Genomic DNA, 13,408 nt, shown 5'->3' with positions numbered 1-13,408 from the left:
TATTCACACGCGAGCAGATTTTTATCACCAGTCTCGTAGGCAATTGCTGACTAGGACTTGATGCGTTCACCATGGATGTTCTGCTGTTGGTAGCAGTGTGACGATTATGTTACAAAAGGAACACAAAATCGGTCATGAAACAATCCATCGCTGCCTGTTTTCCTAGACGTCCAAAGTGCTTGTGCAGTGAGTTATCCAAATACTAAAGATGTGCTTGAGTGAAAGGAACCAACCTTGATTAGATTAGCCCTTGACAGGACACCAGGGCCCGGTAGTGGTTATCTGCCTACCACAGCGGTCACATCTGCCATGCGCAATCAAAAGGACGATTCGAACCAACTTTTGCTAATCAGGGCAGATACACTTCACCCTTGTGCCAATGGCCTCGAATATAGAAATTTCTCTCCTGTCTTATCAGTCATACGATTCCAGGATGACGTTTTTGGGAAACCAGATTCAACTACGTCCTATCACATTGTTTGCTGCGTTCACGTATGTAGAAAAACAGGACGTGTCCTTTTTTGAGCCGATCTTGGCGATACTGATATTCCGAGCGGATAGATGGAAATGCCTCTAGTTAACATTCTTTTAATACTCGATATTATCGATACATGTGGCGGAAAAAGTTACGCAGTTTTTGCGCCGAAACTTCGGAATAGAGGAGGTGATCGTCTCCTTGCGTGAAACGATCCCTTTGGAAGAATTCAATTAGAGTATTCCCATATTCTAATCGAAAAGGGATTGTGTAGGCTTGGTTAACCTGGCGGTATCTCAGTCCTCGTGCTTAGCTATACACTGGAAGTGTTACAGCTGAATGGTTATCATCTTTAGGGTTATTTTATCATCAAGAGGAGAAACGAAATTTCTCACACAACTGATCACGATTACCCATAACTCGGAAGAAGGACATGATCCAACCGGTCGCTGGGAGGTTACTTACCAGAAAATTGTGGGATTACCTTACCGCTCTTGACGTATCCAAACCGTAATTTTTGAAAGCAAAATGATGCTCGTACCGTCATTTGTAAGCGAAAACGTATCTTATTGTTGGACTTTGGTCCGTATGGGCACTCGTGAGAGTTTGGATGCGTTTGAGTCTTCTTTTGATGTATGCATTGAGCTTCCTGCTTGATGGTACCTGTGGCTGTTTACCAACAGAGCACAGTCATTACAGTGACATTGATTTCATCCGTCGGGGCAGATCTACATCATTGTTCATCTACCCCGTCACCTTCTAAGCGGGTTGAAATTAAACTGCTGCCACATGTGTCCAGTGTTCCCTAAAAGTCGCTGCTGGGTGTTCAATTGGGAAATACTTGGTCTGGAATATTTAATGATGGAAATGGAAACAACGATCTTGGCGAAAGACCTTGTACAATCCGTCCACCGGGGCGTTCGGATAGGAAACAGATTCAAGTGTGTTGGAAACGGTATGAACAAGTAACCAAATACGAGTTGTTTGTTCGATGATGAACAAATCTTAGCTAAACCTATCAGTATCGAAACCAGCCGCATTGAAACCTATCAGTCAGCGTGCCACGGGGTAATACCAATGTGAGTTTGGTCGGTAAACACACAGTTAACGAAAATAAACAAATATGCATCCGAACAACAGTACTTTCGAATCCAGATAAGCTGAAGAATAAAAGAAAATATTGTGCAACCCGATTTCCACCTACCTCTGTGACACTCTTCCAGTGCAGCGCTGGTAGGCAACCCGAAAGAATCACGAAAGCCGAGACCTTGCACACTTGACCATGACTGTTTAGTCATGAATGGGTGGGAACCACGGACCTGTCAGTCAGCCGTTAGACTCTGAACCCATATGCTCCCACCCATACCTATTGTAGCGATTCTAGAAATCGACATTTTGGCCAGAGCACACTACTTCTATTCATTTGTGAATGATGACTAGCCTCTAACATTTTTATCCAACGTATACTCTTATCCTGCTTGTAGACCAATCACCTTAGTGGTTGCCAAGTGCTGGGATCCTAGTCCGAAAGACTACTTCACTGTTCCTCGGCAAGAACCCGTGCGTCCGATTGATCCACGCGCCTGGGTGTTACACACCAATGCTATGACGGGAGGGATGGGTGCTCCCGGTGGTGCAACACCTTTCACCGGTGCTGGGCCTTCTACCGGTATGGGCATGATGCAAGGTAATGTTTTCTCTCAGTTACCGTGATCCTGAAATTCCCATAGGTTTTACAGTAATATTTATTGACTGACTTCGTACTCCAGCTATGCCTTATTCAACAACTGGTTTTCATCACCCATGTGGAGTCGGACCATTTTGTCTCTTATCGGCACTGGGTTTACAACCGACATGGTCGGGCCTTCATACCCATCTTTTTAGAACCGAATACGGTCTTTGTGTACATGAATATTATGAATACAGTAGGTAATTTGATCAATGATCGGACCGGCTAAAGACGGTCGCTGTAGATGGCGGGGTAATCCATAAATCTACATATACCTGAAACAACGTTGGTGTTTCTTGTTCCCTTCCACAGAAGTGGGACTGAAGCTGGTTAGATATACAGATGTCATCTAGTCGTTACCATCCGAAATCTGAGAACTTGTTCTATATTTGTGACATTAGCAATTAGTGTAGTTCAACTAAATGGAGTCGCTGTAAAGATATAGGCACCGCAGAAGCGTTTTGATTCGTATTATGTCACAATCGCTCTGCAAACTGCGATGTTTCTGGAATTACTTCCATTTACCTAATCCAACGGTTGTTACTCTGTCTACATTGAATATCGAATCTTGAAAATGGTTGATATTACCTCGGAAAAAGGAATAGGCTTCCATACGAACGTCATTTTTGGAATTTGTTGTGGATGTCATCGTCCTCCTTTCTGTTTCACTCAGTTCTCCTAATTTCATTTCACCGGTAAACTCAAGCTGACTAGTACGCTCCCTGGTCTCCAGTTTGAATATCTCGGTTTGTTTCCTCGTCATCTTTTATTTTTGCGAATTTCTTCACTTCACTATCGCCAGCACCTTCATTCCTTAGCTTGCCATTCTTTCATTTTAATCTACTCCTAACAGACATTTGCGTGTCAACTCAATCCTCGGACATTGTTTCCCCCTCTGTACGTTTCCTGTCAGTTTTTACTTTTGAGTCTGTTTTGATTCATTGCAGTTCTCGCGCAATGGAACAACTGATAGCTCAGTTGGAATTCAACTTAATGTCTTTAGGACATCTGGAAACTTAATTGAGTCAACCCTGGCGTTTGACAGTCTGATCCTAACTGCCAACCGGATTGTGCGCGCTTGGCTACAAACATTCTGTCCACCACTACGGTTGTGTTCGCTTTCTTTTACCTTCGTAACTTGATCTGTCCACCCCGTTTCTCGTAATACACTTGAAAAATGCTTGGTGAGATTAACGTGCGACACAGTTTATGAATCACATGAGGAGATTTGGAAATTTCGACCGAGATTTTCCCCTGTGGAGTTATTCTATGCCGAAAGTCTAGAAGCACTGTACTGCTGTTTTATATCTATTGGAAATCATCAGTAGTATACATCTTGTAAATCTCCAGGGTCGTCCGAATCCCTTAGCAGCCAGGGAGTCTTTGTTTCGAATCGCCCTAGAGATTCGTGAGTTGCACACTGCCAGTGATCCCCAGTAAGGATTAAACAGCCGTACATGGCTTCTTGGCTTTTCCTCATAGATTTCACTTTAACGGTCTTCTGAAATACTACTTACCTTTACCTGATGTAAGCACAGGATATGCAGTTATTCATGACCTACTTTTGAGTAATGAGCTCAAAATAGCCCAGTGGTTAAGGCGTGGACTTACTTGCCAAATGGTCTGTGGTTCGAATTCGAATTTGGCATCTTGACTTCCCCTGTCTAGGCTGGCGCAAACTGGCAGTATCATAACCCTCGTGCTTCCCAGGGTGGCATTGGCAGCTGGGCACCGAGAGTGTGCTACAGCAGAACAATAATAATAATAATAATAATAATAATAATAATAATAATAATAATAATCTGAGACCGGACTGGGATTTGGGGTAATAATAGGAATAGCTCGCCGTTCTCTAGTAATGGCAATTTGTTTAAGCTGTCAAGTTTTTTTGCCAAAGTGCTCATCTCTTCTAGGTCACATTCCTTCGAAATGTTTTACCCGTGCACACGTCACATGACGCCCAAAACCTTTCCTATTGGAGCGCAGTTTTTTGTTACTCATCTCTGCGCTCAATGGTTTCTGAGCAGGGTTTATGTTTGTCTCTCTGATCGCTTCATTCACAAATAAACTGAATATAGTGCATTGTCCTGTTAGGAATGTATGTGCCGTTTCTGTTTTTGTACTTTAGGCGGTTTTCTCGGACTTGGAGGTAATCCCGGCCTGCCTATGAATGCTCTACCTCCTGGAATGCCCCAATTGCTACCCCCTTCTTTAGCCAATCTTAGTGCCGTCCCTTCTGCATCGAACATGACAAGTAAATCCCTTCCTGAAGCTGCTGAGGCTAATGATGGTCCTGTCGGAGATGGCCGTGGCTATCGAAGCGGTGGTCCCGGTAGCAGTGGCGGCGGAGCCGGCAGCACGAAGACCGCGGGATCCCGTTCAGGTGGCGAAGTCGACCACAAAATGGGGAATACTTTACTTGGTACTGCCAAATCTGCCAGCTCCTTGACCGTTACCACAGACATGGCTTCGGTTGTCCATAATATGTTGCTTCCTGACTCCGATTTGGAAATCCACGACCGAACATGGCTCAAAATCACCATTCCAAACGCGTTTATTGGTTAGTTTGGTGATGATCTGCCATTTGTGTCGGCAAGCCATGTATATTTCTAAGAGCACTTTGACGAATTCTCTGCTGGGAAAATGTGGCATGGATTAATCAGCATCCGTTTTATCACCTGCGAACAGTCTCCCTTTGGCTCTAGTTCACCTTCACCTTGAAGTGGGAAGTTGGAGACCATGAGCAAGCGTCGATTCCATTACGGCATCATTAAGTAGCCCTGTAAATTGTTTGACATCATGTCCGTGTCTGCACAATCCTGACAGTGTCTGCATGGTCAGAGCTTGTTTTTAGTTGACATTATGAGACGGTAGGTACTTTAATGTGTACGTTTTGCGACTGTATTCCAACAATTCTTCCGCTCCTTCCCGATGTGACAGTGTAATGGGAAAGTGTGGTATTAACGTGGCACAACAAACAATTAGTGAGCTTCCACAAAGTATGTGGGGAGGGCAAAGGCGCTCACTTTATACGAACTTGCACTGACTGTGATGACGCAGTTGTAGCTGTCTGGATAGGCCACTTCTGAGAGAGACCGCTTGCAGTTATCGCTTGATGCTTCTGTTGGATTTTACGGTGAAGTGGGGGGAACATTTCGGACCCTATACCTTTTGGTATTCAGAAGTGGTCCTCAGGCCTTTCTGTACTTGAAGGTTTGTGGGTGGTGCAGCCCGTTTTTCGTAAAATGCGAGCCAGATATGGATTCACAGGGTTGTATGGAGATGTGATCGTGCCAGATCCAGTCATGACCTTCGACTCAACTCGGATTGACAACGTGTTCTTCTGGACTCAGTTGGGATTTTATACTGACCAATGAAACATGGAAGCAATTAGATTCAAGATTTTATCGGGTGAAGATGTTAAAACTTCCGACGTCACAACCGATTGGTCCTTGTGGTCAACCGTTTCGGGACCTTTAGTATCTCAGCATATGTACTTACTGTCAGAACTGATTGCTTGAGTGAATGACGGCCACTTCCGGTACTGCCGGAAACATTAAACAGGTATTGGTAAACCAATGACTGCTTGCTACAGAATTCTGAATAGAGCGATACAGTAACCATACAATTTTTATCAGACTAGAAGGTTATGACCACGCTGCTGATTAATGTATTCAGTCGGGGCATCAAATAAAAAGGATTGTGTTCCCATATTTTCTGGAAACTGTCAGGAAATTCAGGAGCACGTGTGACATTCCAGGAATTTATGGCGTTTGGTGAATATTATCTAGAATTTACTTCAGCTAGGCTGATCGAAAAACCTTCACAAGAAATCGAGGAGAGGTAATATCGATTGGCCGACATATATTGGGTAGTGACCACCAAAATAATATCAACACGACTAGTATTAAACACAGACTATCTGTTTTGGAAAAGAGTGATTGTTGACCCTGTGTTTCTAATGTAATACTAACTGCAGTCTCTTCAAAAACGGATGTATCACATATAGTAATACTCCATTATTCAGGAAAATTACAGTATTCAATATCCGCCATCCATCTTTCTCAGATAAGCGTTTAATCATTCACTTCTGGGCGAGGACACACATGTATTTGGTCTGTAGACTTCTTGGATTTAACACACTCCACTGCCCTCATCATCGACAACACCGTGGACCGTTCACTCATGATTCTATCGATTCACTGGCAACTTTTCGATTAAAATCCTCCACAACTTTGTAAAAATACAAATTATAAAAAGGTGACCCTAGAGAGACTAAGCGCCGTTTATATATGCTTACTATCATATCAAAACACTTGACGGGAAGTGTGACTTTCCAGCAATGTCTGGCTCAAGCTTTCCGTATGTCCACAGGTGAGCTGCAGCTAGCTTTGGGTGGTTATAACGCGGGAGATGCCTACCGAAGTACACCTACTTACGTTACTACTATTGCGTCCGATCTGTGGATAAATTAGCTTCTTGGATGTCTCGACTGGCCTCTACTCATGCACGGTAGTCAACGACAAAAATTTTCCAGGTGTCGATTACATGTTGGTTTCAGTAGCTTAGGCCGTAAATGTCCTATAGTCGAAGTTGGCATTGTCGGAGGATGACGGCTCCCACTCCTATGCTAGGCTCAGCACAGTTTTTGGTCCAAAAGCAGTTCTGATTATATGGTTGGCGAAGGACCTATACGAACCGCATTGGTCACCATTGTTTCATTAGTTGCTTTAGTTGGGTGACGTCATAATATCGACGGTAGATTATCCGTTTCTGAGACGGTCTTTATGATGTGGTTCAACGGGATGTTCCAATAGGTCGAAAACTTCCATTTCACAGGTGCTTGAATCGTGCGGGGGCCAAATGTTATAAGCACGGCGGTAGTTAGATCCGTGTTCGTTTTTCAAATCCTTCAATGATTCACCGACCGCTCTTACTGATAACTAGAAAACACTTCGCCGTTTGCATTCCAGTTTCTGTATGACAACAATAACGCAAGGTGTCGCTGTTTATTCTTTTGATTTGATTTCTTCTCCACAGTCTTAAGTATTTTCACATCCCATCTACTTCGGGTTATAGATTCAAGTAGACTCGTGTAAAATAGCGTCACCTTCATCTTAAAGGCGCTTTGTAAACCTATTGGCCTGTGTTGGCTTTCTTGTATAACTTCGTTCATTTAGAAAATTTCGCCTTTTTTCAGGCTCCGATCTGGTCGACTGGCTCTATGCTCATGTGGACGGATTCGCGGATCGCCGAGATGCTCGGCGTTATGCAACAGAAATGCTCAAATATGGATACATCCGACATACGGTCAATAAGAATACATTTTCAGAACAATGTTACTATGTATTTGGAGATATCGCCTCAGGTGAGTCTACGAGATAGTTCAATATGGTTGATTTTCAGCAATGTATTTGGAGATATCGCCTCAGGTGAGTCTACGAGATAGTTCAATATGGTTGGATTTTCAGCAACCTTATGAGTAGTACATTGCAAAGATATAAATGTATCGCGACCGTTTTTGTTGTCGGGTTAACCTTCTTCCAACTTGGCGATTGAATCACCCGCGTATGAGGCGAACTGGGTGTAGTGGAACCCCTGACTGGAACGTTTTTCATGATTTTGATCCCTATCTGCTACTCATATTTTATCTTTTATCCAAAGTAGCTTGCTTTATGCTATAGTGGATACGCATTTGGGCACTACCAAACCAGGTTGTCATGGACCCTTGGTCTTGAGGCCAGGTAAACTGCACCTAAACTGGACCGAGTTGGACCTTCAGGTTCGTCATCTATGGTAGTGCTTTTCCGTTCAACCGTTCAAAGCAGTTAAAGATAAACACAAACACTGGGGACGATATCCTTCATCAGCTGTTGAGAAGCTATTAGAAGGATGCACCATTTCTAGCTTTAAACAGAAGCAGCCACGGAAATTGTTTAGTGAAGGTACTCTGGTCTATCGGCAACTGAACGCACAGCCTCTGTGACTGTATCGTGGCGGCGAAGCATAGCCCTCGTCTTTAACAAACTGAATGCCTGTGACCTGGGTAAAGACTCATGTTGGCAAGTATATGTCTACTAATAGATAGTCAACTGGTGAGTTTAGGGCGTATTTGTTTGACGAACAAAGGAAACACTTGATCAGTAGCTGACCCTTCGTTTATTTGTGTCCCGAGCTATTTTAACGTATCAATCCAAAATACAAACGAGTTTCTCAGTATAATCACTTACTCCATGAAGTTAGAGATGATCAACTGGATGTCATGTAAACCTGTAACATGTTTGGTTTGACTACGTAATAACGGTTTGCTGCAGCATGACTTAAGGTCTACAGGCATATTACATGGCTGCATTATCGTGTGGGCAATAAGACAGTTGATACAACAAAATACTATATCTGTTTGTCTCCCTCATTGTCAAGCCTACTAAAGTTCGTGAATCTGGACTCCTTTTTTAGCGCTTGCCCAGCTCAGTTTCGAAGAAGTTGATTCCGTTTCTGAGGTCGGTGGACCGTCCGGTGCGCAGGGTCTAATGGCGCAGCGCTTCATTCAAATGCACCATGCCATGCCAGACAGTGCATCCTCAGGTTTGACTCTTTTACCCAATGCAAACGCTTCCGGTGCATCAATGTTTGGAATGATGCACCAGCCAACCATGCAACCTCCTCAGTCAATGGACGGTGCTAATGCAGGAACAACTTCTGGTCCACACTATCCTTATCCGCCCGTACTTTATCCCATCGCGGCACCTACGCCTGTCTCAAACCCTTGTTTTGTCGACGGGGCCGGTGCAGTGAATGGTCGCATAAACACAGCACCAGCATTACAAGGACAGATGCTGATGAAGAAGTATGTGGTGACTCGATTTTATTCCTACTTTATTCTGCATTGCATGACCTTCATTAATAAGTATCCAAGCATTGTTATCTGATAAGTACCTTTTCCTGAAAGATGCGTTTGCTTTTCCCCCCTACTTTTAGCGTGTGTGGGCTTTTTGGTTGGCAGTTGAGCGAAAGTTTTCGCTTGGTCACCGATTCGTGAAAGTAATTGATTTTGTCTCAGAAATCCCATCGCACGGCAGTTATGTAGTAGGGCGCTTAGAATAGTCTTATCCAAATTTGTGAAGTACACTCCTTTCTTTCTCGCTATCCAGCTTCGGTTCGCGTGTCATAACGTCGCCATTTCTCAAAGCTGACACCTTTGTTACACATGTGCCGAAAACATTGAGGACGTTTCTTACGATAAAATCGAATAGTTGGTTTTTTTAAATGCACTCAGGTGCAACGTCAAAAATAGGCAAGAAAAATCTGCTGGTGATTCCTCTAATTTTGTTCATCTTAAAGAAGACTTCGACTTTGTTTATCTAGTATGAACGAAAAGATACGCCTGATGGTGGAGATTGCATAATGGTGCTAACTGTTGCTTATATGCCCCATGAATGCCACTGACGAGTATCCCGATTTATATCACAGCTTACCCGTTCCTTTCTACGAAATAATTGGGTCCAAGGAGAAGCAACTCAACAAACTAAGCGCACCTAGTTTTACCCAGTTACTTAGGCATGTGTGCAATTTTTTTATTTTGAACGGGCACGTCGAGTTTCGGAAAAGGCAAGTTCACAGTAAGCTGTCGGAGGGATGTACCTAGCTGTGAGTCGTCCGTTTTGAACGAGTGCTTCCGCATTCAGTAAGAACTTCCATTAATCCAGTTTTACCATATTCTTCCTTAGCCTCCCAACAAATCCTATGGACACTCCTGTATCCCAGTCAGTCATGTTTTCCCAACCAGGAATCGATGGACAGGGATTTTCTTTAAACCCACTGCCCACGCGGAGTCACGTTGTCGGTCAAGGACATCCTTGTCTAACACAGCAGCAGGTTGAGAATTCGTCGTCTTCCAGTTCCTCTCGTTCATCCGCCTCTTCGGCTTCTTCTTCATCATCCACAGCGTCATCAGGTACACGTCTTGGTCCCAACTTAAAAAATCATAAAGGACCTACTTCGAATGGGTCTGGTAGTGCTGGTGGTAATACGAAACTTATGGGTGAACTGACTGGTCCGACAGCATCTGCACATACTGGTTTCGTACGAAACGCTCCCCCAAGCTTGCAGAGTGTATCTGGTAAGGAATTGTGATCTCGGTTTCTCGCGTTCTTTTTGTTGTACACTGCTTATCAATACTTTCAAATGACAGAATGTTTGGTTCCTTAGGTTTCGTGGTTGAGAGCGAAGTCTTGCTAGGGGGCCGGCACTGAAGCAACTTTCGGCTGCTTTCGGTCAGCGCTCGTAGTATCTATGACCCGTAGAAAGCGTAAAATAGCTGTCCGCTGTTTCGCTTGTGATAAGTGAGCAACACTCGCGGATATCCTTGGACAGCACAACCGGTCCTGTCAACGAGCACGTATCATGAGCATGTTGCACACCTCCCTTCGTACCATGACTGATTCAGCACTGATGGAATTTTTACTGTTTATATCGGACATTCGGTATCATTATACCCTTCTTATACCTACAATAAAATATAGATAATGTGGACATCCTCGAACTGGTCAGCAGGCCTAATCAGCTTGTTTTAGTGGATGAGGGCTAATCTTTGTATTTGACCTCGGGAGGATCACGACATTGTTGTTAGTGACGATAAATGTGGTATCTTGTCTCTGGGGCATACTGGAACCAATGTTTCATCCGGAACTAAACTAGGAAGTCATTCGGTTTAGTTCCACTATTCTCGTAAAACATTCATTATCTTGCGTAACCACCGTATCGTTGATATCTTGCCACTACCCATGCATTTCGGACCTCCTGTGTCATCGTATTTCTCCAGCCCCTTACATAGTGGAGTCAAAATGAGTGAACAGTGTTATTTATGAACGAATATACACTCATTTGCAAGCTAATTTGGTTCTTTGAGAGACTCACCTGGAACCCAGCTAAACCTCTCGGTTTTGATGTTTCCAGGCAACTGAATGTACTGCACCAGGCCGCCTCCCTGATGAGCCCCAAGAAGGGCGAACCCGGTCGTGGGCTGCCGAGGAGTTTTCAGCAACCTTACGAGTAGTGCATTACAAAAATATAGGTGTTATTTATTCTTTACGTCCTGATAACCCGAGAGAGTTAGAATAGTCGAATATCATGTCGGCCCAGGTTACACGAGCAATAGTTTTCTCCCCCTGGAAATATAGGAAGATAGTGAAGTACGATTAATGTGTGGTTGAAATTTATTCTGTCCTGTGGTATGCCATCACCGCCAAGACCCTGAAAATCACGGAAGAACTTATGAGTCTTCAGTGCATCGTTTAAATGATGTTGATGCATGAGTTACCTGAATCAGGCTCTCATGCAGTTTGTATTTCTAAGTTAATACATGACAAGAGCTTTCCCGACCGATGTGCGATGGCACACTCCTAGATTAGTGCAATTTTTTCTGCGTAAATGGTTGACCAGTCCGAAGCATGTGAGATCTCGAAATGACCTAGTGGTTAGCGCCCAGATTACTGAGCACAAGTTCGTCTTTTAAACCCAGTCCTGCATTTTCTACTGGCTCTGTCTAGTTTTGGCTTAGCCCACCCGCGTGCATGGTGGCTGTGCACTGAAAGATTGCCAGAGTTCAACGATTTGAGAAGTCTATGGAATCGCTCAACCATCTTACCAATAGTGTCTATTGTTACATAAATACACTATTTCTCCTCATGTGCAATTTTTCAAAAGTATAACTGGACATAGCCGCGTTGGAGAGGTGGTGATGCTTCAGGGGAACTAAATTTCGAAATAAGTTTTACTTTAGTCACACCTTACTATTAGAAAGAGGATCATCAGTGATAACAAGGAGCACCGGTTCCTTAGCCAAATATTTCGCCCTAGGTGTACTCTAGCATATTTTGTCTCAGTTTTTGTGCGTGCACTGGCGTAATCATTTCGCATTTTGACTAATTCGGTTACATGGTAAGCCAGCAGCATCATTCGGTTTTCCCTGAATTATCGCACACATGATCTTTTTAGTCACGAGGGAGATCATTCTGCTCAACCTGTTTCCACAACTTGTTTGGCAGTCTTCGAAGCAGAATGTTGGTAAAAACTCTGTGGGTATAGGTGATAAATAATATTCAGCAACTAAGCTAAACACTTGTTAGTGTTCTACTCACAATATCGTCCCTCCGTTTAAAGACCGGCTCTGTACTGCGATTTATTTCATATCTATCAAAACTTTCATAGAGAAAATGGTTGTATCTGATCCCCCCATCCATAGCTCGGCGAATCCGCACTGGGGTGGCCAACAACTTAATTTAACGTTATGTAATGGATACCGTTATCCGCTTTGCTTACCTTCTTAGCCCCCAAAGCTTTCTAGTTCCCTGAATTCGGTGACACCGATTGAGTTAGTTGGCACTCTGGGCAGCTCCCCATAACCAGGGCAATATCTTACGGATTGTAGTTTCAATTGTAGTTTCACTTCGGCAAGCCTGCATAATGTCTCATAGTTTGGTACATGAACATTTGCGTAATGTGACAGCATACTCCACCTCATGGTATAGTTTACTGATAACATTTACTCTGTCACCGTTGTTTTGTACGGACCAGGCAGATTTGGCGGAAACGCTAGGCCTGTGTTACTGAGGTAGTAAATTTCAGAGAATAGAATATTCGGGGAGAATATCTGGCATCTTAGCCCTGAGGCGTTGTATGGAGGCTGGGAAGCTTTTGCTAACCGACTGTCTGCTGAGTAAGTAGCTGGGAAAGTGTCGCAGATAAAAATGAACCAGTCATTGAAGCACCAATGGCTTCCTCCATGGTATGCTACCGTACAGTACGCTACTACCACTTTATGATGACGTTTACTATTTGAATAAATAACTTAATATACTGACCAAAGTGGTCTCCTCTACCGATTTGTATCGCACGGTTTGCAATTCCGTACAAGGTCGTCGGTATATTACTCACACGTTGACATTTCTCCTACACCCTCTTTTTCCTTTCTGTTTATTTCCCCTCCCACTTTCTCGATGGTAACCCTGTGATCCGCACATCTACCGTATTTTTCATTATGGCCTTGATTTTGCTGCACTGTGATGGTGGTGGTGTTCACTGTCTGCATATGACTTTGTCACTTACTCATCGTCATGTGTTCTCCTTGTGGTCACCATTATCACTTTTCATTGTGTTCTGTATATATATATACCACTCATTGCGTTCCCTACTCATCCATTTTC

General features: G+C 43.6%; 1 protein-coding gene across 1 annotated transcript in view; it reads left to right on the top strand.

Moving 5' to 3' along the window:
• Nucleotides 1-13,408, top strand: part of T265_03534 (hypothetical protein) — a gene marked incomplete at both ends in the record, with an annotated part of 37,256 nt that overhangs the window by 20,917 nt on the left and 2,931 nt on the right. The window contains 5 exons of the mRNA XM_009168046.1: nt 1,985-2,162; nt 4,333-4,764; nt 7,405-7,572; nt 8,661-9,051; nt 9,932-10,323. Coding sequence (XP_009166310.1) covers nt 1,985-2,162; nt 4,333-4,764; nt 7,405-7,572; nt 8,661-9,051; nt 9,932-10,323 — 1,561 coding nt within the window. The remainder of the gene's footprint in view (nt 1-1,984; nt 2,163-4,332; nt 4,765-7,404; nt 7,573-8,660; nt 9,052-9,931; nt 10,324-13,408) is intronic.

Source organism: Opisthorchis viverrini (assembly GCF_000715545.1).
Source record: "Opisthorchis viverrini unplaced genomic scaffold opera_v5_51, whole genome shotgun sequence".
Classification (NCBI taxonomy): domain Eukaryota; kingdom Metazoa; phylum Platyhelminthes; class Trematoda; order Opisthorchiida; family Opisthorchiidae; genus Opisthorchis; species Opisthorchis viverrini.
This window is presented reverse-complemented; position numbering and strand designations above follow the sequence as displayed.